At 47.5% G+C, this 27,544-nt stretch overlaps 1 protein-coding gene across 2 annotated transcripts in view; it reads right to left on the minus strand.

The window, feature by feature from the left end:
* Nucleotides 1-27,544, minus strand: part of Grk3 (G protein-coupled receptor kinase 3) — a 108,558-nt gene that overhangs the window by 65,543 nt on the left and 15,471 nt on the right. For both annotated transcript variants that reach the window (XR_015046981.1, XM_021163545.3), the window contains exon 2: nucleotides 12,289-12,365. Coding sequence is in view for 1 of the 2 variants with exons in the window: in XM_021163545.3 (XP_021019204.1) it covers nucleotides 12,289-12,365 (77 nt within the window). In the remaining variant the exon portion in view is untranslated. The remainder of the gene's footprint in view (nucleotides 1-12,288; nucleotides 12,366-27,544) is intronic.

Here is a 27,544-nt window from a genome sequence, read left to right on the forward strand (position 1 = left end):
AAGAGGGAAGAAAAGGAAAAAACTTGAGGCTGGGAAATGAGGAAACTTTATCCCCCGCAGGGCTTCCCTGAAATAATGTGTTTATAACTCAGCATCTTGAATTGGACAGGGACCCCAGGCGACTGTGCCATAGCAGAGGGGTGGGGGTGGGGGATAGAAGGCAGCTATGGCTGTTAGCCAGGCTCAGAACCGATCAGCAAACAGCTCTGCTTTCTTCCCCCTTTTATCCTCTCACCAGAGGGACCAACTTCCCCTTCGTATGAGAGCACTGTTAACTCTATGCGGCTCCAGGGACATGACTTTCAGGACAGAGGGGAGGGGAGAACAGTAACCATTTTCCCAGGCCTTTGCACCCTCGTGGAAAAAAGAGTTACTGCGTTTTCAGTTGTACAAGGTGCTTGACATGAGAAGAGAGACACCCAAGGTAGGTGCAGCAGCTGACATCCACCTGAGACAGAGGACTGACTATAAGATGCATGGGGTGGCAGAGAAAGGCTGTACCAAGGTGGCCCTTCCTATGACTGTGTGTGTGTGTGTGTGTTTGTCTGTGTCTGTGTGTGTCTATGTGTATCTGTGTATGTTTATATGTATGTATATGTGTGTGTATGTGTATATATGTGAGTATTGTATATGTCTATATATGTATGTGTGCATGTATGTGTATATAAATGTGTATATATGTGTATGAGTGTATATGTGTGTATATGTGTGTGTGTCTGTGTATCTGGGTATATAAATGTGTATATGTGTATATATGTATATGTGTATGTGTATATAAATGAGTATATGTGTATATATGTGTGTATATGTGTATATTGTATATGTTTATGTATGTGTATGTATGTATATGTGTATATTGTGTATATGTGTGTATGTGTGTATATTTGTGTATGTGTGTATATGGATGTATATGTGTGTATGTGTGTATATGGGTGTATGTGTGTATATGGGTATATTATATATGTTTGTGTATGTATATATATGTGTGTGTGTGTATATATATGTGTGTATGCGTGTATGTGTGTATATGTGTGTATGTGTGTGCAGTCATCTGATGCACCTCCAAAATGAAAACGCCTATAAACCCTGAAAAAGTGGAAGGCTCACCCAGAAAGAGGATGGTAATGGACAAGGGAGGACACTGAGGCAAAGGTGTTGGCTTGGATGCGAGCCATGAGCACATCAGTGTTGACTTCCCTGGTGGGTGTGGACTGTGGAGCACTTCATCTGTGAATTCCCCAGCACTGTACTGTGCCCAGATCAGAAAGAAACACTGCTCTTAGGCACACAGACTCATTCACAATGTCTGAGGGCCATGGCATATCTGATGCATACACGCACAAAATCAAATCAAAACAAAACCTACAAGAGAACATGAAGAGAACAGAGTGCATGGAGCTTCTAGGGTGAGGCTCCTTAACCTGTCCTCAGGGATAAGGACACTTAAAAAAATGACAAAAAATACAAAGTTATATTTTTTTAAAAAAGACAATATAGAGCCAAGTGGTGCCCACCTACAATCCAACACCCAAGAGACTGAGGTAGGAGGACTGTTAAAATGCTGGACCAGCCTGAGCTACAAAGTAGATTCCAGGCTAATCTGGGCTACAGTGTGAGGCTAGGTCTGAAGTAAAACGAACACCAAACACAGAGGTAAAATAAAAAGTAATTTAAAGTTATATAACTTACAGAAGGAGCTATTAACAAATCCTCACCTTTAACAATTAAAAATAATTTTATGTGGCCATAACAGGAATACCTGATATTGTTGAGGATTTCCAATGTGTGTGCTTTTATAATTAGCAATTACCTAACCACTTGTGATTGTTGAGTTTGGCATTAAAGAAAAAACACACTTTGAGTACATTATATCCTTGAGCTAACACACAGGAAAAAAAAATGTAAATGCTAATACAATTTACTGGGAGTGTATTTTAGATCCACTGCAATTAACCTGATGTCGAGAGGGGGGAAGGAGCGGCCACACAGCCAGCCAAGATCACATGCTCCAAGAGCTCTCTAAAACGCCTTTGGATGGCTGTTTCCACCTTCCACATTTCTCTCCAGCATCTTCAGGAATGACTGAGCGAGCCTGTCCCCTCACACTCTGCCCTGCCATCTCGTCAAGTGGCTCAACACAAATTTCTCTATGCCAGTATCATGAACGAACAGATCATGTGAATTACCCTGAAACATTGCATGTGTATTGAGCCTGCTTCAATGAGGTGAACAAGCTCACAAAACCAATATCGTGTGCCTCTAGCATCTGTATATAGTTAAAGTTAAAAAAAAAACAAACAAAAACAAAAAACAAAAAAGACTTTGGGCAGATGAGAGGGCTCAGTGGGCAAAGGAGCTTGCCACCAAGCCTGACAATATGAGTCTGGTCCCGAGGACCCATGTGGGAGGAGAAAAGTGACTCCCACAATTTTCCTCTGACCTCTACAGATGCACTTTCATACACACACAGACACACACATGAACACACACACAAACACACACATACACACAAACATATACAAACACACACATACATACAAACACATACACACATTCAGATAGATATACACAAATACATATACACAAACACATATATACACAAACACACACATATACAGCATAGACACACATACACAAACACACACATACATATACACAAACACACACATACATAATACACATGCACACATACACCAATAATGCAACTTTTAAAAGAAAAGGGTCTTGGACCAATTTCCAGAAGTTTTTGGCTCTTGGATTCCATTTTGTTTTTACCTAAACACAGCAAACTTAATTGAACAATCCCCATTATGGGATGGGTGGTCGGACATTATGGGATGGGTGGTCGGACATCAGTGTAACCAAGAGCCATGGTGTAAAGACCAGAGGACAAGGAAACAAAAGCAAACCAGAGACTAGGGAGACACCTCGAGCTTGGAGCCCCCAGACAAGAGACACCAGAAACTGGACGGTCCCAGAATAAAAATAAAATTATCCAAAGGGTAGACAGTGAGCACCCGCCATCATCACGCTGTGTGCAGTAACAAATGGCCCTGGTTATAAAACCATCAAAGGTTAGCAGAGAAGCTGCAGATGGAACTAAAACACTGTCTTCAAAGAGCGCTGTCTGTCTAGAAACTGACCCACGATAAAATAAAATATTTCCCTGTTCCACGATGAGCTAACCAAAGAAGTTCATGTCGGCCTTCAGCACACGGCACATGAGAACATACCCAGCAGTGCCTGTTCATCGTAACACCCAAGGGTGCAACATTAAGGACGAATCTAGCCAGATAGGTGTACGACTCCTAAGCTAAACGTTACAAGACACCAAGGAATAAGATCAAGAGATCACAAATTGGCGAAGAGCAGCGTCATGTTCTTGGGCAGCAACGATTAAGCCTGCCTTTGACTCAGTGTGATCTCACTCTAACATTTATGGCAAAGAGGGCAGACAACAGTAGAGGCTAGCCCCCTCGGTAAACCTTTTAAATTACCGCATAATTGTGCACGGTGGTCGGAGCTTTTGCACTCGGACTTAAACCTTCACTGGAAGAAGCCACAGGAAGGGCACTGCCGATTTGGAATTACAAGAAAAGTGCTCAACTTGGGGTGGTCAGGCTACATTAGTTGAAATCTAGGGCCCCGGCATTTCCCAGGAAACCCAGGATGCTCTTAGGGGAGTTGGTGAGATGGTTTATTTTTCAAATGATGTGACTATTGTGAACATGAGGGCAAATGGCTGTGCACATGGCTGAAGAATAATCCGTGGAATGCCCTGGACTGGATGCCAAGACAAAGGAAAATAAAACAGGAGAATTCCAGAACGCTGCCACAGGGATCGCACCCAGCCCTGCCAGTAGCTGGACTCCTTCCAGCTTTATAAAGTGGTCTTGTCACACAATGACAGTCTCCAGCCACAGACCAGGGCGGGCTCCCTCCGGGTTACAATCCTGTCTTTACAGCTCCCAGTCCCAGGCTCCTTGTCTTAGGGTTTCTGCTACTGTGGGAAATGCCATAACCAATGGCTGATTTTGGCTCACACTTCTAGATCACAGTCCATCACAGAAGGAAGCCAGGATGGGAACTCAAGCAGGGCAGGAACCTGGAGGCAGGAGCTGATGCAGAGGCCATGGATGGGTGCTGCTTACTGACTTGCTCCCATGGCTTGTTCAGCCTGCTTTCTTATAGAACTTAAGACCACCAGCCCAGGGATGGCCCTGCCCACAATGGGCTGGTCCCCTCCACAGTGGGCAGAACCCTCCCCATCAATGATTTATTAAGAAAATGCCCTGCAGAGTTGTTGCCTTGAGACAACCTCATGAAATAGTTTTCTCAATTGATGTTCCCTCTCTCCAAATGACCCTAGCTTGTGCCAAGCTGATGGAAAACTAACCATGATATTCTTCTATAGCACGAACGCTGACAAACAGACTTCAAATAATTTATGAAGAACTAGAAATACTCAAATTAAACCACTAGACAAACATTACCCAAAGGCCCGTGTAGAAGCATCCACCCTCACTGACATCTGCAGATGTCAGGCAGGAGGGTGTCACAGACCACAGACACCCAGCAGGTCCAGCCTCAACACAGGTAGCCAAGATCAGCCAGTGAGGACAGTGTGTCCCCTCTGTGCTCCGTACTGACTCTGAGTCCCATGGGAACATCTTCCCAGGGACACTACATCCCAAACATATTTCCTGACAGTCAAAGAATCCTGTGTCCCACGTGTGTGTCACATTGCACATATGACCGGGGAGCCCTCAGGAGCTGTCATGCACTGACTACAGAGAGCCAGCCCCTGCCTTGAACACAGGGGCAGACTGCCTGGGGAAGGAGTGCTAAGGGCTCACACAGCCTCCTTCTGGCATCCTGGGAGGCTGCAGCCCCTCTGCTCTCTGGTATCTTTTCCCAACAGTCCTCCCCCAGCCACCCAGACCATACCTGATGTCTTAGTTACATTTTTACTGCTGTGAACAGACACCATGACCAAGTCAACATTGTAAGGACAACATTTAATGGGGGCTGGCTTACAGGTTCAGAGGTTCAGTCCATTATCATCAAGGCAGCATCCAGGCAGGCATGGCTCAGGAGGAGCTAAGAGTTCTACATCTTCAACTGAAGGCTGCTTGCAGAAGACTGGCAGCTAGGGTGAGGGTATTAAAGCCCACACCCACGGTGACACACCTCCTCCAACAAGGCCACACCTCCTCCAGCAAGGCCACACCTACTCCAACAAGACCACACCTACTCCAACAAGGCCACACCTACTCCAACAAAGCCACACCTTCAAATCGTGCCACTCCTTGGGAGAAGCATATACAAAGCATCACACCTGACATCCTGATGATTTCCAGATGCCACGGATGCTGCTGGAAACATTAGAAAACACAGATTTCCCCACAGCGCACACCTGCTTTGCCTCAAGAAGGATAGTTTCACCCTGACTGACCAAGAAGCCATCAATTGCTTCTAATCCCCCTGCACTGGCGTCCTAACCTTCCCAAGACAAGGTCTCAGGGTCTGGAGTCACCAAGGAGACAAGCCTCCGGACATGCCTGCGAGAGGTTCTCTTGTTTGAGTTATCCAAGGCAGGAAGGCCCATCCACTGTGGGCGGCGGCATTCCCTGGCTGGTGTCCTGGGCTCTGCAAGTGAAGAAGCAGACTGCCGTCACCACTGGCTACTTCCTGTTTGATGATGTGATGTGATTGGCTGCTTCAGGCTTCTGCTGCCCTGAGTTCTGCGCCAGGATGGACTGAGCCTTGAGCAAATCATTCCTCCCCAGAGTGCTTCTGTCAAAGTGTTTTTATCACAGCCACAGGGAAAGGAACAAAGATCCGGGCTGTCTTCGTATCTTTCTGCTTCCCCTTGCCGAGTGCAGGGACTGTGGGCATGCACCACCACACAGAGTTAGGAGTCTTTATGCCAGCTATGGAGAGCTATGTGAGTGTCCCACGCGTGTGTCACATTGCACATATGACCGGGGAGCCCTCAGGGAGTCCCACAGCAGCATAGTGGTCTGTCACGTGAGGTTACCATGACAGAGGGGATTATTGTGTGAGTCCTGGCTCACTGTGGTTGATGTTTGTGGTCTATCTCTGCTCCTTCCCACATTCCTGAAGTGCTAAGGAGACCACACTAGACCACATGTCACAGGCTTTGGAGCTGACAGCTAGGGCCATGTTTAGGGAGTCGCCACACCTCATTTTTGGTAAGCAGCCCGCCGCCCCCCCCCCCCCCGCCAATTTGCTTCCCTTTGCCTATCACCAGGTGATATTCATGTGAGGACAGGGGCTCGCCCTTCTTCTCCTCTTTGTCCCCTGGTTAGGGCTGACCCAAGTCAGAGCTATGGAAAAATCAGTGTGGCCATGAACAGCCATGAAGGATTCTAGGGAAAGGGACATGCCAGTCAGGCCTGGACATGTGCACAGGCCACAGAGAGAACAGTGAAGGATCTGACGCAGGACTTTCCACTGAGATTGAACTGTGACTTCAGCTCAGAAGAGCAAGTCCCTGTAGGGAATTGGAGGGTGGAAGGCCTGATCTGCCACACCAACCACCACACTGCCACACCGCAGGGTCTCCAACGTGCCATTAGAGCTGCCACATCCAGCAATCGAGAGACCCATTTGCAGGAAACCCACATTTGATATTTATCAGCTGGACAGTATCTCGTTTGCTGGAGGCATCCAACTGCCAAAAGGCCTGTGGGGGATAATTTTAATAAAGTGGGCAATTGTGTTTGGTTTTTTTTTAATAAGATATGAAGATTCAGCTTGCAAGTCCAGAGCTGAAGATATTTGAGCCAAGACACCTCCTGAACACTCAGCCCTGAGCTAAGCTGAAATTCCACATTTGGGAATTCAATTCCTTCACCACTGATCCCAAAGAAAATCACGTGCATGCATGCACGCGAACACACAATACACACAACACACACACAAGAGCAAACTACATTCGCTACAGTGTCAAAAGTGCCAATGGAGGCTTCAGAAAGGAAGAGCTGTGGACACTGCAGTGAACTGATTGTTTGTCCAAGGCATTGTCCCTCCTATGCAGGAAAAACCCAGGCACCCAGTCCTGAGGTGCCCATGGCCATGGTATGAGATGTCCCACTTGTGCGGAACCAGGACCCATGCACCCACACACTTGCCATCTTCTGAAACCAGAGAAAAAGAGGGCAGCCTGAAACCCCCAAATTATTCATTAAATAGAGGTTTGCATCCTAAATCAATCGGATGGGGGCTTGGGCTTCAGTCAAGTCCCTGCCCTGTGGGAAGAGAGGACAGAAATATCTTGAGATGGGTCAGGAGTAGAAATAAGTTAAAAACTGCTGTCTGGTGCCAAGTCAGCATGCCAGCCCTGTGCGCCTCTTCCCTGTGTTGACGTCACTTTCTACAGAATGGCGTGGTTGAAGGCTGCTCTGCTGTCACCCTCTCCTGAATGTGTTCTGTACAGTGAGGATCTTTCTGTACACAGCTGCCACCCTCTCATCTTCTCATCACCACCCTGTCCTCTCATCCATTCTCCCATCATCCCAACCTACATCATTCTCCCATCATCCCATCCTCCCATCCACCCTCCCATCCTCTTGTGCTCCCATTCTCTTGTGCTCCCATCATTCTCCAATCCTCTTATCATCCTCCCATCCACCCTCCCATCCTTCTGTGCTCCCGTTGTTCTACCACCCTCCTGTCTTCCTATCATCATCCCATCCTCATCCCATCCTCCCAACCTCTCGTCATTTCCAGTGTGGAATGAGGATTAGGAAAAGTTGGCAGCACCTAGCACAGGTGTGATTTTTTTCCCAGGCATGTTCCCGGGCTGCAGCTGACTGGGCACTCAGGCATCGAAGCTGCTGTGGTGGTCGGGAACTGTTTGTAAACCCAGGCATGAGGTTGTGAGCTGGGGACATTCCTTGGGTGGCAGGAGAAAGGAAGGGAAGAATTTGGAGGGGGCAGAGGTGAACTGTGAGATGGAAGAGAACAAAATCACAGAGCCTCTTTTGCTGGCCCGAGTCACAGATTGCGGGAGATCTCTGCCAGCTCAGGGTCACAGAAGGAGCCCAATGTGATGTCATTTGTCTTGTCAGTTAGGAAGGGAAGAAAAGAGTAGAACCCCCAGTTAAAGAGGCCCTGAAACATCCTGGAGAGGAATCGTGATGGAGGCTACAGTAGGCATGGAGAAGTATAACCATTGGCAGGGTAGCAATCTGTCAATCACCTGCCAGATTGTTAGGTCCCAAGTGATTGGGGTCAAGTAGAGTCATTGACACCCACAGGAAGCAGAGCAAGGAACCAGAGGTGTGAGTGTATGCGTTCACATGTACCTGTGCGTGTACACTATGCTGAATACACGTGTGTGTGCCATGTGTACAGGTCACCCATGAGTGCTGTGCATAGCCTCCACATGGAGATATGCTGTGTGTGCTTGGCACGTGTGTACACAGTTGCCTATACATGTCTATGCATTACTGATACTGAGTGTATGTTTGCATGCCTTGCATGTTCCTATGGCTCCGTGTGTGTGTTTGGGGGTTCATACAGGGGTTTGTGCATTGAAGGCACACAGTCTACCAAATGAGCCTCAGCCTCAGCCCTCCGGATGTATGGCTGTATGCATTGTTTGCTAGTTTGGCTGTATATGGAGAGAGGAGATGGTGGCTGAGGTTAACTCAGTGGCGGAGGGACAATGTCACATTAAAAAGCACGACTCCCTGGGGAGTAAGCCACAAATGGAGCCAGCAGTGGAGGGGTGAGCATGCCACTGTAGCCTGAGCCTAAACCAAGATGCTCCTAGGAGAGGAAAGTCTGCCAGCCTGTGAGTCATGGGTCAAAGGTCAGGGACAAGGAGGCACAGCGTAGCAGATTCATGACTCTCAGTAAATTGGGCCTTTCCCCAGCCTTCCTCTGGGCAGTGACAATTATGCCCACTTGTAGAATTTGAGTGACAGCTTAACAAGGAGACCATGAGTTTTCGTGTGAGGTGATTACAGCCTTCCATAGACTTGCACCTCGACCGCTGATCAGTCCACAGTTTCCCAGGTGTGCAGAGGCTGTGGGGTGGGGCTCACAAAAGTTTCCTATCTGACCCCAGGTTGACAGAGTGGCTGCCAAGACCACCTTGCCAGCGCCTAACCTATGCCTCTTCTCCCTCTTTCTGTTGCCGCCTGCATGGCTTCTTTATCCAAACTGAAAGCTAAGGCGTCTGTGACTAACCAGTCCAGTGCCCCAGGGCTCACCCCTGCTGCCCTGAAGCCCTTTTCATTGAAAATCCAATTAGCAACGCTTAGCTCAGTGTCCATCCTGACTTCAGGGAAACTCAGAGGGATCATTAACTCTCCCCTCCCGCAGGGGAAGCCAAACAAAGCCAGAGTCCTTGTCCATGAATCAAAGCAGGACCCTAGTCTCTCCTCTCTGGTGGTGGAAGGTGACTCTAGGCTGGAGGACACTGTGCCAATGGCATGGGGAGGGGACCAGCAGAAGAGGGTCAAAACAGGGGGAATGGGAAAGCAGGATGTCACAGATACAGAGCCCACTCTAGGACCACATGCAGAATGCTCAGTTGCCCCCGTCAGAGGCTGCTCAGCTATAAATGCCAACAGACTCTACACATCTATTTTGCTGCAAATAATCGCCGTATGAACTGTGAAACAGCTTGGCAGCTTTGCCCATTGAGATCGACAACAAGGAATCCTAAGCCGGTCTCTTTGTTTGTTTGTAGACAGGATGTTCATGTAGCCCAAGCTAGCCCCAAGCTCACTGTGTAGCCAAGGCTATCCTTCACCTTCTGTTCTGCCACCTCCCCAGAGCTAGGGTTACAATGAGACAACAGGTGTGAGCCACCACGCCCAGTTTGTATAGAGCTGGGGATCAAACTCAGGGCTTCGTACCTTAGAGGCAAGTGTGTTACCCACTGAGCCCCACTGGCAGTCCCTAGAATGTCTTATTTGGTGTTACCTATAGCTTCTAGCATGCCGGCAGTTCTGTGTGGCCATCACACTTACTACAATAAAGCCCAGATGAATCTGTCTCTGCAGGGAGCTCTCAGCAATGCCCTCTTTTTCAAAAGGATGTCTTGAGACTGAGGCCTCTGTTTTGCTCACATGTTCTTTTGTTGTTGTTTTGTCAGGAAACACAGGCAATTGTTCTCTAACCTTGTGGCAAGCCTAATTCTTATGCCAGGACCTCCAAATCTCAAATGCAATCTGTGTATTCTTTATAGATAAACTATTTTAAATCATGCTGCTACAAACAGTTGAGAGAAACATTAAAATTAAGAATTAACATAAAAAATGAAATCAATACAGACAAAAAATTAGATGAAAAACGTAAAACCGATTACTCAGGCAGGATGTAGACTAGCCTAAGGCTTGCACATGTACACACACACTTATAAGCACACACATGCATACCTCGACTGTACCACAGATATGCTATTACACAGATACACACACACACACGAGAAGAATGAACAGCTACATACAGGCACACACTCACAGACATGCATACAGGTGCACACACAGAGATGTACACACACACAGGTGCGCACACACAGGTACACACGGAAACATGTACACAGGTGCACATACAAACCTCACCCACCTGCCCACAGGCATATACACATTCACACACAGAGGAGAGTGAACAGCCAGACACAGGCACACACACATACTCAAGAGCATGCACACAGGTGCATACACACACATACATACCACAACTATGCCACACTAACACACTAACAGACATGAACACAGAGGAGAGCAAATAGCCACACACAGACACAGACACACACATACATACACAAGAGCACATACACAGGTGAACACACACATGCAAACAGATGCATACACACACATAGAGACCACAACTGTGCCACAGACATACCAACACATACACACAGAGGGGAGTGAACAGCCACATATAGGCACACACACAGAGAGAAACATACACACAGGTATACAAACACACATACAGACCACACCCAACCACAAGTATGCACACACACACACACACACACACACACACACTGCCAGAACTAATAACCTAGTGCAGACTCCAGGACACCGTTATTTCCACATCCCAGTCACGAGCAATCAAAAGTGAAACCAAGAAAACAAAGTCCAGCTCCAGACCACAGACAGGGCCTCCTCACTTAGGAATAAACTCACTGAAGACTGGAAAAGGCTGGCAGCCGTGCCTGAGCCCCTGAAGCGGCAGAGGCCGTTCACCAACAGCATCAAACGGTGGCTCCCAGCAGCACAGATGCAAGACTCACTATCACAGAAACTGGAAAGCGACTGCTAAAAGATTAAACCTCACACAGAAATACAAAGGGTCCCGAGCAACTCCAAAGAACCTTAGAGCAAACATACAGAACGTGGTGGGGGCTTTTATTTCTCAGTTCCAAACGTTCCTCTGAAGTCTTTGGCCTAAGCAGACACAGGAGCAGACAGACAACACCAGAGGCCCAACTAAGCCAATTCTACTATCAGTTAACTCTCAGCAAAGATGATCAAAGACAATTCAATGAGGAAAAGACACTGTCATGCATAGAAGAGGGGAAGGGGCAGGTGAGATGGCTCAGCTGGTAAAAGGTGATTTCAGCCAAGCCCAACAGACTGAGTTCAATCCCAGAGCCCACATGGAGGCAAGAGAGAACAGACTCTAGGAAGTTGCTCTTTGACCTCTCACGTGATTCTTGGAATGCATGTGTGCCCCCCCCCAGCACACAAATACATAGATAAATGTAAAATAGTTTATACAAATAAAACAACCCCACTAATTTAGACCTGAATACTATAGATTTAAAAAAAACTCACCTAATATGGCCAGATACTAAATATAAGACAAAAAGCTGAAACTTTTAAAAGAAAATTGTTATGAACTTATTGGGCACAAAATATCTTAAATGTGACCCCAAGCTAGGATTACAGAGAAAAATGTGCTGTACATTTTTCTAGAGTGTATTAGTATTAAAAAGCTCTTGGGTTGAAATGCCACCAATAAAATGGAAAGGAAGGGATTGACTACAGGAGAACATTCTCAAACATGGAGGATGCGAAATATACGTTTCTCCAACCACCATCTAGAAATGGTTAATTACGCAAACACCCTCAATATCATTAACTGTGAGGAAAAGAGAAATAAAATCCACAATGAGAAGCCACCTCAAACTCATGGGATGGCTGCAGACAGACAGACAGACAGACAGCAGCCAGGGGCAGGTGCTGCCACGACAGTTCCAGATGAAGAAGGAGGAGGAGGAGGAGGAGGAGGACTCACCGATTTTCTGATTGAAAATCTTGTCAAAGGTTATTTCGTTTCTCTCTGCCAGATACCTCTGCATCACACTCCGGATACTGTAAGATAAAAAGTAGCTGTCAGGGCTCAGGTGCACACAGCCCTCCACGTGCTCCAGAGTTTACTGTGCCCCAGCTTGAGTCCCTGATTGGGGAAGCCGGGGAAACGTCCTGGACATGGGACCTAGCTGGAGGAAGTGGGTGGCTGGGAGCCTCACTTGCTGAGCAAGCATCCTCAAGCGCTGGCAGCCACACCCACAAACCTCTCTCTGCCACCATGCCTTCCTGGCCACGACACACTTTAACCCTGGCCAGAGTTACTATTGCCACAATAAACAGCATGGCCAAAAACAAGTTGAGGAGGGTTGGCTTGGTTCACACTTCCATATCATAGTTGTGGTGGTTTGAATAAGAATAACACCCCCCCTCCCGTAGTCTCATATTTGAATGCTTAGGGAGTGGCACTATTAGGAGGTGTGGCCTTGTTGGATGAAGTGTGTCACTGGAAGTGGGCTTTGAGGTTTCAGAAGCTCAAGCCAGGCTCAGTGTCTCTCTCTCTTCCTGCTGCCTGCTGAGCCAGACGTAGAACTCTCAGATCCTTCTCCAGCACCATGTCTGCCTGCACCCTGCCCTGCTTCCCGCCATGACGATAATGGACTGAACATCTGAACCTATAAGCCAGTCCCAATTAAATGCTCTCCTTATTAAGAGTAGCCTGGGTCCTGAGGTGTCTCTTCACAGCTATAGAAAGCTTAACTAATCACTGAAGGAAGTCAGGACAGGAACACACACAGAGCAGGAACCAGGAGGCAGGAGCTAATGGAGAGGCCATGGAGGGATGTTGTTTACTGGCTTGTGCCTCATGGCTTGCTCAGCCTGCTTTCTTATAGAACCCAGGACCACCAGCCCAGGGATGGCTCCACCCACAATGGGCTGGGCCCTCCCCCATCAATCACTAATTAATGAAATGTCTGGAGGCATCTTCTCAGTGAATTTCTGGAGGCATCTTCTCAGTGAATTTCCTGTCTAGCTTGTATCTAGTTGACTTAGAACTAGCCAGCACAACCTTCAAGCTATACACAGAACCATGCATGCACATACAACACAAAGCCTCCCCCTCTCTTGCTATGCACCTAGTCACACAGACCCAAAGGAGCAAGTGAAGCAGAGGACTGCTTCTGGAACAGGGGAATGGCTGTGACTCCCTGGACATGCCCCTCATAGGCTGATGACGCAGGTTGCAGAGAAATTTGGAGGAGCTGGGACCTAGAGGCCAGGGAGACCCACCAATGCTTCCTGATCCATCCAGATGTGAGCAAGTGGCTTCGTGTTCCTGCAAACACACCCAGAAGCCTCCCGAGACCACGTAGTCCCCACCATGCTGGACAACACCCTCAAACTGTGAGCTGAACCCTTTCCTGCTTCATCTGGTTCTCTCCAGCATTCCATTACAGCAGCAGGGAGATCAGTCAATACGGTGGCAGGTTCTAAAGACTGCGGCAAAGGTGCAATGTGAGTGACCTTGATCTACAGAGGGAGGAAGAGGTGGCCACCGCCATTCAAGGACATCAGCTGATGGAGAGAGTCCTCCCAGTGCTACCCAGAACTGCAGGAGCTGTCCAAGAACTGATAGGGGCCAAGGCAGACTCGCCAGACCCACCCACCCTCTTTCAAGACCTAGGACCAACTCTAAATGTGGCAAATCCAGTTCAGAGTATCACATGAAGATGCCAAAGCTTACCCTCAGTATCACCTCTCTCTAAAGTACGCATGTGAACACACACATGCATACTGCATACACAGACCCATGTATGCACACACACACACACACATACCACATGCACACATCACACACATACCACAGACAGTCCATTCACACACACACCATACACAGCACACACCATACACACACACCACACAATCCCATGCATACACGCACATACCATACACACATCATACACACCACACATATACTGCACACAGTCCCATGCACACCAAAAACACACACCATACACATCACACATACCAGAGTCCCATGCAGACACACGCACACACAACACATACCACACACATACCCCACACAGTCCCATACATACACACACACACACACACGGACACACACGGACACACACCACAGGCCTATGCATACGTACCCCACACTATTAAATACATGTACACACCCCACACCAATACCCAACATATGACCCCATGCATGGACACATATCCTGCACATAGCCCCAGATATGCACATAGCCGCATATATACTGCCTGCACAGCCCGGTGCATGTACACGTATACCGTATGCATACCCTCACACATTTGCAGAGAATCCTCCTATCAGTCTCTTCCTAAAACAAAAAGGGAAAGCCCACCCCCACCCCCACCCCCACCCCCATCCCCACCCCCACCCCCACCCCAGGTACACGATTGGTGTTTTGAAATCACTTCAATGCACCACCAATTCAAAAACGTGATTAAAAGAGGAGAGCCTACTTACACTAAAATAAAAAACCTGAAACGCCTCGAAATTAAAACCTTCCAAAATCATGCAGGAGACATTTACGGGGAGAATTATAAATCACAGAGAGGGAGAGACTAAAGAGTGGAGAAACGGTTATGAACAGAGATATTGAGCCTTTGGAGCATTCAAAGACCTGCCAAATTTCATTACAAAGTCGGCCTGAGCCCATCAGGACCCTGAGGGAACGATCACAGGATGCAGGAACAAGAAGCAATTTATATGAAACAACACGGAATCAGGGGCACCCAGTGTGCTTCTGAAGGAAGAGAAGTAAGATTCAGGGGCTAAGTATGAAAGGACTGCCAATGCACAACCAAGTGCCAGATGCAGGAGCAGTGAGCTCAGAAAACAGCATTGGACACACTGAGCCATGAGGTGTGATACTAACAGAGGCAGAGACGGGAAACAGAAGGGTGGGCTTTTCAAGTGAGTATCGACTCACCTGGAGTGAAAGGCAAGTGTGCGAGCCACCAATGGTGAGCGTACAAGCTACTCCCACACTTGACACCCAATAGCCAGGCAAACAATGTGTCGGTTCCCCGCAGTGCAAGTGTGAATGGCAGAGGACAATGTGTGGGGATCAATCCTCCTCTGCCTTGTGGGTTTGGGGTTGTAATTCCCATTGTCAGCAAGGTTTGTCAGTGGGTGCCTTTACCCACTGAGAATTACTTTTTAAAAAAGCCTTTCAAAGGGCTAGAGAGATGGCTCAGTGGCTAAGAACACTGACTGCTCTTCCAAAGGTCCTGAGTTCTATTCCCAGCAACCACATGGTGGCTGCTCTTCCAGAGGTCCTGGGTTCAATTCCCAGCAACCACATGGTGGCTGCTCTTCCAGAGGTCCTGGGTTCAATTCCCAGCAACCACATGGTGGCTCACAACCATCTGTAATGGGATCCGATGCCCTCTTCTGGTGTGTCTGAAGACAGCTACAGTGCACTCATATACATAAGGTAAATATTTTTGATATATAAGTCATAATTAAATGCATATCTTGGTAGCACTGTTGAGTGAGACTTGCATGTGTACACACACCCTCTAACTCTTTGTCCTAACAATAGACATCAAAGTTTTCCATCAGCCCCAGATTCAGAAGTCCAGGTAGCCAGGGACCTTCCATACAGGTCACACGCTGCAGCTCAAGACTGTGGCCTGCATCGCCTACATGCTGGCTGTCTCGTGTGCTTGCTTTTCTCTTTAGCCCAGGGGCTACACCCTTAGCCTTCCACCAGCCAAGCTTCTGTTGCTGAAGGAATAATAGCCCGGGGCTTGCTAATCCCTCCACTTTTGTGGACGCCGTGTTGCCACCAGTTTGTGATTGTTATGAATGATAGTGTCTTAAGTATCCATGTCCCTAGCATTTTAAGAACACGTGTTGTCATCTCTCATGGGGGAAATACTGAGGGGTGAGTGAGCTGGTCACATGGTAAATCATACCATCTGTGGAGGAAAACTATGAACCCTGCAGTCCCATATGCTCCCACGGCCTCATATCCCCACTGACCATCCGCCATGTTTCAAGCTGCCCCTCTACCCTGGCAACACTTGGCTCATCCTCTTTAACCCTTAGACACCTTGCAGTGTGTGGACAATCGTGTTTCAGTTTGTATTTTAACTTTCACTTCCCTCATGAGCAGCGAGGTTGAGCGTGTCTTATGTGCTGACAGGGATCAATACGTCTGCCTTTGAGAGGAGCCTAATCATATAACCTGCCTTCTCACTGGGCTGTTTGCCTGGCTATTGGGTGTAAGACTTCTTCCTGTAGCCTGGAAGAAAGTGCTATCGAGATGGCTAAATAACTCTATGGTTTCCCCTGAAGTGGAAACTTCTAGTTCTTTGGAAAGTCAGTTATGTCAAGTGATGGTTTGCTGGGGCACACAGGTGAAAGGATGTCTTGCTAAAGCAGACACGTGAAAAAATGGTTTCCTAAAGAAGACATGGGTGAAAAAATGTTTGGGTATAGCAAACACGTGAAAGGAGTATAACCCATGATGAAGGAGTACAAATATGACCCTTTAAGAGAGAAGAGAAGAGCACTGAGCATTGGTTTGGTTTGCTCTGCCTTGCTTTTCTTCAATAAAGACATGCATGTACTGGTTCACCTTACATAGTGTTGTTGAACTCAACTTACTATAATACTGCCTTTGAGAGAAACTCACCCAAGAACTAACTATTCTCGAGGTTCCTGTGGCAGCTTGTTGCTCCAGCGGCCTCGTCCCAGGCCAGTTAGTGAGCCTGGTGGTTTCTTTAGGACTGAACTACAGCTGCCTGAGGTCTGCCTGCTGAAAGCACTGGACTGTAGCTGCCGGTTTGTGCCTGGTGTCTGCCTGCCTAGAGGACTGGCCTGCAGCTGCTGAGTTGTGTTTGGTGTTTGCTACGGGACTGAACTGCTGACAAAGAAGATCAAGCTCACCCACAAAGAACTGCTGCTGAACAGGGCCACTTCCCCCATATCCTAATAACGTTTCTCTTCCACTACCTCTGCTGGGTGGTGGGCTAGAGGAGAGGTTGAGCCCTTATTAAAGTAGGTTGCAAAAAGTTTATGCTACAGCTCCCCCAATTGGCCCTAAAGTCTTCTCTGATGCCTTCCAATTTATCGATCATTCCTTTGATGGGCAATCCATGTTTTGCCGTCTTCAAACCCTCCAAGGCCGTGTGTACTTCCCTTTAGAAGTTTCAGAGCTTTGGGAGCTGGAGAAATAACTCAGTGGTTAAGAGCACTGGCTGCTCTTGCAGATGACCAGGGCTCTGCAAGTGATGCCAGGCCCCCATATCAGTGCCTCTCACAAATGCCTGTGCTCCAGTTCCAGGGTATCCAAGGTCCTCTTTTAGACCCATGCACAGATGCATACATTTAAAATGACAAAATAACTCTTTCAAAAAGGAGAAGTTTCCAAGCTGTAGCTCTCCTGTCTGGAACAGTGTTCACCTCAGACTGATGCATGGGTAAAAGGCGAAGCTCCCGTACCATCCCTAACAGTTCACTGTCGTGTGATGAGGCCATCATCAGTTCCCCCACTGAGTCATTAGAGCCTCTGCAGAGCCAACAGCACAGATCTGTGTTTGCTGCACCCAGCCCCTCGAGGAAGCACCATGTGGTCTGGTTTCATTGCTCCTTTTCTGGCATAAAGAGTTACCCAGACGGAACGACCTTAATTCCTTCTAAGGTAGCTTGTCAGTTACTGAGTTCCCTGTGGATGTTGACGTAACTGTATCCCACGGCTCTTAACACACCTGCCTTAATTTTTCTCCCCACTCACGTAGCTTTTTAATTTCCCTTGATACTTGCTCCCCGTGCTGCAATTTATGTACACACACGTTGCTTGTTTCTGAGTTCCTGGAGACATCAGTTATTGATTCTGGCTTAATTCCATGGTGGCTAGAAAGCACACACGGAAGATCTTTGCTTGACTACCGGCATGTGATCTATTTGTGAGTTTTCTGTGTGCGTGTGAGCAGAATGCACATGTGTTGATACCGGAAGAACAAACTGGTAAATGCTCACTGGGTCAGGATGAGTAGCAGAGCCACTTAGATTTTCCAGACTCAGGATTGCGGAGTTCCTGTCTTATTTTTCTGTAGGTTGCTGTGGTAGGAAATGCAGAACTCTCAAATTTTATCCTGACTCTGTCTGTGTCTGCTTTCGATACCACCTGCATTGTCTGTCTTGTAGCTCAATTAGACACATGAGCAGGGGGTACTATGCCTCAGTGACAAGGGACCCATCATGGTAAAGCTTTTTCTCCTGATGTCTGTTACACACGCTTGTTTCTTCTTCTGTCCTTTTCATCAAACCCAGACCTGGTTGTTGCAAGTTTCTCTTGGCTGCTGTCTGGGTGGGGTCTGCTAAGTAGATACTGTGTTCCCTACCTGGCTGAATTGAGTTTCTGGCTTACAGCACACAGTTGGACCTTGCTTCCCTGTTCTCTTTGACAATCTTTGCCTTTTAATTGAAGTATGTGGACAACTTGCACTGACTGTAACTACGTATGTGGGTCCATTTAAGTAGATTACCCTGATATTGTTTGTGTTTCAGAGGACAAGCACAGGGAGTCAGTTTTTTCTTTCTAAAGTGTGGGATCTAAGGCTCAATCTCGGGTCACCAGGCTTGGCAAGAAACACCTTTCCCTGTTGAGCAGACCTAAACATGGTAAATAGTTTATCTGTTGCTGGTGTGTCTTCTGGGCTGGAATACCTCCAGATATTTTACCCTTTGAGGAGGTATTTTATTATTTAGTTCTTTATATACTCAGGACTTGAGTTATCATATATTATTACTGTAATGCTGTATCAATAATCACCTGGGGTAGACTCTCACTGAGGGGTTGTCTGAATTAGGATAGTCTCTGGAAAAGGGGGATCGACTTGATCGTGTGAACTGATTCAGGAAGACCCAGCCTAAGAGTAGGCAGTACCATCCCCTGGGCTTGAGACTTAAATACTAATAAAAGAGGAGAAAATGACCCAGCATGAAAGCATCCAGGATTTGTCCTTCTGTTCTTGTCTGTGGAGCCATAGCTGCTCCAACTTCTTGCTGCCTTGACCATTCTGCACGAAGGCGCTAACCGAGACCTATCTCCCCAGAGTTGCTTTTAGTGGAGTATTCCCTCACAAAAACTAGAAAGGAAACCATGACCGCTATTTAAATAGTTTCTTGGAGTACAGAGTTTGTCTTGAAATGGCCTGATGTCTTTGAAGGGCGTTAATCTTTGAAACTTGATTAAACTCAACTTGTGGATACTTTTCTGCATTGTATCAAGCTTCTGAGGAGGAAAAGAAAACTTGCCTAATCTGAGGTCCCAACCTGCCCCACCAGGGTTTTCTCCTAAATGCAAGCTTAAGACACTTGGGTCCCTCTGGGGTCTAGCCAGATGGGGTTTTCTTGACTTCTCTGCCTGCCTCTTAATCACCACTATTAGTGTGAATACTTGTGCTCTCTCCCCTGACTCACCATGGCCTTCAACCATCAACCATTGGGATGTGAGAACTGTACCTGGCTGTGCATTCCTCCTTCATCTCTATGTCTGTCCCTCAATCAGGTCCTTACTGGATCTCACTCAGCCATAGCCTTTGAAATCTGATGGAGGGAAAGAGGAAGACACCCCCCCCACACACACACACACCAGCTAACTAGTGATGGACTTTTCAAATGGGACAGATTTACAAGTGGAGCTGGGCAAACTGAATGTTCTTCAGTTCTCAGTTTGTCAGACACTGCCTCAAGGAAGGGGCGGAGCTCAATGAGGCATGGACTGTGTTGATTTGCTGCCTATGGAAGATGGAATCTTTTCTTCTTTGGGGAACTAAAGAGTCTGTTTGATTCAGTATCTCATGTGTTATGATTGACTCCCGGACTATCCTGACACCTCCAGAGACTGTTCCAGGAACATTCTCGACGCCGACAGTAAGCACCAGCCTAGCACTGATTCCGTTCTAACTTTCAATTCTTGCCTTATTTGCCGTGCTGAGACTTTGGGATCTGCCTTCCTATAAAGGTTGGTGAGAGTCTAGGAGTCTGATTCCCTTAAACATAGGAGTTTTCAATGTGATTCAATTATCTTTTATTTAAAGCTCCCATTTCCTTTCTAGCCACTAGAAACCCATTCTACACTTATGTCCTCATTTCCTGCTCATATCTTCAATATTTCTCATGTTTAATTGCTGGTTTGGAGAAAGCGGCAGCTTGTCTTCCTCCAACACTATTCACAGAAAATATTTTGAGATGCACCATAGACTTGAGTGAGGTGCATCTCAGACTTAACATACAGAACCACAGAACTTCTCAAACTAAACTACTAAAAGCCTCTCCCCCCTCCCCAAGGGATTAAACAAAGACATCCATCCTCGTGGGCTACAGGCCTGGTGGAATAGCTCAGTTGCTAAAATATGTGAGGACCCGAGCTCAGATTTCCAGAACCCTTGTAACATCCAGGCCAGCAACACACAACCATAACCCTATCCCCGAGGGCAGCAGAGACAGACAGACAGCTAGGACCTGCCAGTGAGACCCAGTACTGAAACACAAAGTAGAAACTGGTCCAGGCAGGCAGTCAGCATTGACTCTGACCTCCATACAGCACATGAGAGTACAAACAAGGAACCTTATGGGGAAAACAGAACCCATGGACATTAAAACTTCCCTTTCGCCATTAGACCTTAAGAGGGAGAAGGATATGCCCCAGCCTGAGACAACAGACTGCAAACCGCCACCGGCTGAAGCCTGAAATCCTACACCCACAAAGCTGGCTCCTTACAACTGGAGAACGAGAGATCACCAAGCAAGAGCTGAAGATGCTAGCATGAAGAACACCTGCTGCTCTTGGTGAGGGCCCAAGTTCCCATAGGTGACTCACCACTGTGTGTAACTTCAGTCTCAGGGGACCCACCAGCTTCTTCTGACCTCAGAGGGCACCAGGCACACACCATGCTGCACATACACACACAGACAACTACTTACACACACACTATAAACAAAAGTCTAAAAAAGAAGCCAGGCAGTGGTGGCGCACACCTTTAATCCCAGCACTAAGGGAGGCAGAGGCATGTGGATTTCGGAGTTCGAGGCCAGCCTGGTCTACAAAGTGAGTTCCAGGACAGCCAGGGCTACATAGGCTAAACCCTGTCTGGAAAAAAACAACAACAAAAGTCTAAAATAGAAACTTAAAGAGAACAACTATCTAAAAACTTGTATGAGGCGGAGGCAGGAGAATCAGAAGTTTAAGGACAAAGGACATCCTCAGCTATGTAGAAAGCTGAGGACTAGCCTGGGCTACATGAGACCCTGACTAAAAAACAAACAAACCAAAAAAAAGAGAAATCAATGAGCAAACATACAAATGAGTGGACTTATACAAGATGAAAAGGGATTAAAATCACAGTGTGACTCTACCACACCCTGTCAGAGTAGCTTCTCTGAGGAAAGACCAAATCCTGTGTCAGTGAAGATGCAGAATGTTTCACTGGGAATGAACCAGGCACAGCAAAGAGCCTGGCAGCACCTTGAAGTTCAACAACTTCAAGTCTCAACTTTCCTGAGACCCACATTCAGTTCCCGGGCACTTATCCCGGAAATGTTCATGCATATAACCAAATAAAAGTTGACATGTGACTGACTGGTGATTCCAGCCTTCTCCACAATGGCTAAAGCCTAGAAATAATACACATTTCCACAACTGCTGCTAAGACACGCAGCTAATGGAATATTACTTGGCAATAAAAAAGCTGAACGAGGCAGAGGCAGGTGCATCTCTGTGAGCTCAAGGACAGCCTGCTCTACATAGTGAATCTGAGACTATTCAGAGTCAGTGTCTCAATACAGGGGTCAGAGGGAAATAAACTATTGGTTTATGCACTACACAGCAGATTTAGGTCCTAAAATAATTGTGTTGAATTACAGAAGTGAAATTCTCAATCTCCCACAAAACAGTGCATCCTCCTTGATCACAGAGAGCAGAACCAGGCTCTGAGGAGGAGCATGTGTGCACACATGTGTAGCATTACCTAATACACATCATTAGACATGTATTTGTATGTTTAACTTGCCAGGATCAAACTTATCAGGTTTTCCTCTAGTTCACTGGGTGTCTGTCTCTGTCTGCCTTACTCCTTCACTTTTTAACTTTAAAAAATTTCACATGTATGGGTGTTTTGCCTACATGTGCCTCTGTGCAACATGTGTGTGTGTGTGTGTACATAAGTGTATGTATAATATGTATATGCATGTGTGTGAATGTATATGTATGTGCATGTACATGTGTGTGCATAAATGCATGTGTGTATGTTGCACATGTGTGTGTATGTGAGTGAATGCATGCATGTGCTTGTGTGTGTGTGTGTGTGTGTGTGTGTGTGTATAAATGTGTGTGCCTGGTGCCAGAAGAGGCCAGAAAAGAACATCAGATGCCCTGGGACTGGAGTTACAGGCAGCTGTGATCAGCCATGTGGGTGCTGGGAATTGAACACCATATGTATGAATACTAGATCTCCAGTGGTGGAACTGTTTGGGAAGGAGTAGGAGGTGTGGCCTTGTTGCAGGAGGTGTGTCACTGGGGACTGGCAGGCCATTCCCAATGTGCTCTACCTCCTGTTTGTGAAGCAGATGTGAGCTCTCAGCTACTGCTCCAGTACCATGCCTGCCTGCCCGCTGCCATGCTCCCTCCATGATGGCCATGGACATTGTGGAATCACCTCAGCACACACAAATCCTTCCTTCTTCAAGTTGCCCCTATCATGTTGTTTTACTTCAGCAGCAGCTAAGATACCAGTATGCCCTGGGGCCAGAAAATGATACAACAGTGAGGGACCTGATTTCTGGAATAAAATAATTCAAAATATAGCTAGAGAAAGTACCCAAGGAGTTAAAGGGATCTGCAACCCTATAGGGGGAACAACATGATGAGCTAACCAGTACCCCGGAGCTCTTGCCTCTAGCTGCATATGTATCGAAAGATGGCCTAGTCGGCCATCACTGGAAAGAGAGGCCCATTGGACTTGCACACTTTATATGCCCCAATACAGGGGAATGCCAGGGCCAAAAGAATGGGAATGGGTGGGTAGGGAAGTGGGGGGGTTATGGGGGACTTTTGGGATAGCATTGGAAATGTAATTGAGGAAAATACGTAATAAAAAAATATTAAAAAAATAATTCAAAATAATAATAAAATAACACGAGTGGCAGACCCAGGGATCTAGATGACCAGGCAAATATACAGGCCATAACTGAAATGCAAATTAAGGGGGAAGTTTTTAAGGTTAAAATACTGCCAGCTGTACTGTCTCAAATCTCAGCACTCAGGGGCTGAGGCGGGAGGATCTTGAGTTTAGAGTCAGCCTGGGCTACACAGGGAGACTTTGGCAGGAGGAGGGGGGGGGGAGAGTGATCCACGTGTGACTTGATTGAACATCTGAAGCAATTTGAATCTGAAGAGAGTCACGAGCGCTCTCATAAATGGTTGCAGAAAGAGCTAGGGGTGAAGACAACATGTCTGCCTGGATGTGTTTCTTTTTTTTTTTTTTTTTTGGTTTTTTTTTTTTTTTTTTTGAGACAGGGTTTCTCTGTATAGCTCTGGCTGTCCTGGAACTCACTTTGTAGACCAGGCTGGCCTCGAACTCAGAAATCCGCCTGCCTCTGCCTCCCGAGTGCTGGGATTAAAGGTGTGCGCCACCACGCCCGGCTCTGGATGTGTTTCTTAATAACTCAAGGGAAATGGGGGGTGGAGGGAAATGAAAATAGCCAGGTGCTGCTAGCAGACAGACAAGGCCAGAATAGGGGTGCCAGCTTTCATGTGAAAAGAACCAACCTATGCAACGAATACTGATTGGAGTCCAGTGGGTTCCTTAAAATTTAATGGCAGCTGGGTGGAGAGACAGGAGCACTGCCCATCAGGGATATGGAGACCCTGCTGAGTGCACAGGACAGTCAGCTCCATGGATAAAATGTCTCAGCTGCTAAAACGGCAAAAGGGCTGGCAAGGTGGCTCAGCCAGTAAAGGTGATTGCTGCCAAGTCTAACCTAAGTTCAATACCCAGGACCCACATGGCGAAAGTAGATACAAGCTGTCCTCTGACTTCAGTGCACACACACACACACACACACACACACAACTAATTAATTGAAGGACCAGCCACCTGATCTCCCTGGGCCCTGGGAAGAGAGGGAAGTCGAAGTGCCTGTTGGAGAAGATTTAATGGCTGATCTAACTGCGTTGCTTCCACAGATAAAATCCACTAAGTTCCGCCTGAGGTCTGGCTGTTTTGTTATGGTGCATAAATATTTTACCCAGTAGGCATCACATTCCCATAAAAGTCTAGTTGCACAGGAAGCAGGTGGGGGAGACCAGGCCAGCTGGTGTGTGCATGCAAGTGCTTTGCAAGCCACGCACACCCAGACTGCAGAGGCCACCATTCATCAGAGCTACAAGCAAACTGCGGGCCGGCTTCTTTAAAAAAAAAAAAAGAAAGAAAGAAGAGAAGAGAAGAGAAGAGAAGAGAAGAGAAGAGAAGAGAAGAGAAGAGAAGAGAAGAGAAGAGAAGAGAAGAGAAGAGACTCGCTTCAAACTTTAAGCCCTTCAAAACGAAACCGCAGGATTTTGGCATTTTGTTTTTCAATGTACAGTTGCTAAAGATTTTCCACAAACAACTCATTAGGCGTACAACCCAGAAGGAAATACCCAAAGTCACCATGGAAACTTGGTTCCACTGTTTAAAGCCACCAGACCACACAGGCTGCTCAGTGTCTCACCATGCAGATGAGGGCCAGCTCTTCCCTGTTCTCCTCCATCCTCCTGCTCCTCCCTGGTCTCCTGCATCCCCCAGCTCCTCCCTGGTCTCCTGCATCCCCCTGCCCCTCCCTGATTTCCTGCATCCTCCTGCTACTCCCTGGTCTCCTGCATCCCCCAGCTCTTCCCTAATCTCCTCCATCCCCAGCTCCTCCCTGGTCTCCTCCATCTCCAGCTCCTTAGCACTGGATCTTACCTATATATCCCACAGCCTTGAACAATCCAGCACCCACAAGCCATTTGTTCCTGAGAACATACCAGCAAAATGACTTCAAAGCTTCTCGTGGTACTCCAACAAGATCTGGACAGTCAATGCTAAGTCGTGTGTGTGTGTGTGTGTGTGTGTGTGTGTGTGTGTGTGTGTGTGTGTATGTGTGTGTGTGTGTGCATGTGTTTGTGTGTGTATGGTGTGTGATGCAAACATATGCCCACACACTCGTGTATTCAAGCATGTGAAGGTAAGAGTCTATGGATTTCTTCCTCTATCACATGCCACCTTTGCATTTATGATTGATTGATTGATTGATTGATTGATTGATTGCAACAGGGCCTCACCATGTGGCCCTGGCTGGCCCGGAACTCAGAGAGATCCACCAGACTCTGCTTCCCAAGCACTAAAGGATGTATACCACCATACTCACAGCCCACACACTCCACCTCTTCTCAAACAGAGGCTCTCCCTGAGCTTGGAGCTCGCAAATTCCTTGAGACTAGCTGGCCATCCATCCAAAGGTGTCCTCCTGCCTCCACCCCCTGCCCCAGGATGACAGACAGGAACCATTGGGCAAGTGAGTGTTGAAAACTCCGGATCTCCTGGTTGTACTACCAGCTCATGGAAGCCAAGCGGTCTCCCCAGCCCCCTCCTCCTAAACATACTTGCATTTCACTAGAAATTAAAAAAAAAGAAAAGTCTCCGCATATGGTTAACCCCGAACAGACTGCATCTGAAAGGTGAACAGCACCTGAGGCCATCCTTCCATCACATGGGTTCAAGAGTCGGTTTTATCCATGCAGCACCCGACACATGAGCTGCTCTACCGCTGGCTACTAGGACACATCTCAGAGGAAGAATCTAAGCCTGGGTCTATCTTATCTGGAAGACTCCAGGGCCATGGCTCATTAGAAGACACATTTCTAAAGAGGTCCCAAGTCCTACTCATACATGCACAAGCCACCCACAAGCTTTGCCCCACCCACACCCAAGCCACTCCCCAGCCATTTCCAAACCACACCCCAGATATGCCTACCACACCCCAACCTCCCCCCAATACCCAAGCTACACTCCAGTTACCCCCCAGCCACACACACACACACACACACACACACACACACACGCCCCGCCCATGGCTGGCCACGCCTTACCCACAACAAGCCACGCCTCACCCACAACAAGCCTCGCCCCGTCCATATCCAAGCCACGCCCCAGCCTCTCTCCTCCCACACCCAAGCCACGCCCAGGCATGGTAGAGCACAGCAAGCTCTACCCAGACACAGTGGCCCCCACTACTGTTAAAGATCACTCCTGCCTTTTTATTCCGTGCCCTTTTCCCCTTCTCATGGGACCATCCAATGCAAGCTCCAAGATCCCTTTCAGAGTCTTCAGAACCACGAGGCCTTCCATGACCTCCCAGGGCCAGCCCACCGGCTTCTCTGCCTCCCAAGTCACTGTGAGCCTCTGAGGACCGGCAGCCACCATCCTGGCACGGAATCACAGCTTCTGTCACTATGAACGTACTGACGTATCACCACGGAATGTCCACAAAAGAAGGAGTGAGGAGCTATCACTTTTCTGAATACATCCATGAATAAATCTGAAAAAAAAACTCATGTTAGTTCGTGTTTACTTAGGACGCGATTTGGACCGGAAGTAGTCTTTCCTTAAAGATACAGGATAAGGAGTCTTTTCCCGCGTCTGCCCCCGAGAACGCCCTCCACATTCAGATGCTGCATATAGTGCAACTGCAGAGAGGGAGGTTCACTGATGGTCCCCCACAGAGAGTGCTCCCATTTACCCCATTTACCCTTCACGGTTTTTAATTCTCCTCTCTGGAAGTGTCAAGATGACCCAGGGTTCCCAGGGCTTTCGCTGGATTACGCCTTGTCTAACACCTCACCTCCCTGGAAGTCTGTACAGCTTGCCCTAAGGAAGTCCAGATCAACAACTCTCTGACAGATCAGAACCAGGAAGACTGTATGGACATTGGCCAAGGGCAGTTTGTAAGCCTCTGGATCCAGGATCCTTGATGCTAAGGACTCTGTCCCTCACCATCCTCCACCCGAAGAGAGAAGAACCCAGTCGCACCTTAAAAATTAGTGGGGTCACATGACCAAGTTCTCATCATCTGAAACCTGACCAAAAGGGACACGCTCCTCCATGCCCCTTCCTTAAAAGGAATTTGGCTTGCCCTGGGCTCCTCCCTCGCCCCTGCCTTAGCTCCTTCATTA

Source organism: Mus caroli, unplaced genomic scaffold (genome assembly GCF_978045245.1).
Source record: "Mus caroli unplaced genomic scaffold, Mus_caroli_1 scaffold_4, whole genome shotgun sequence".
Lineage (NCBI taxonomy): Eukaryota > Metazoa > Chordata > Mammalia > Rodentia > Muridae > Mus > Mus caroli.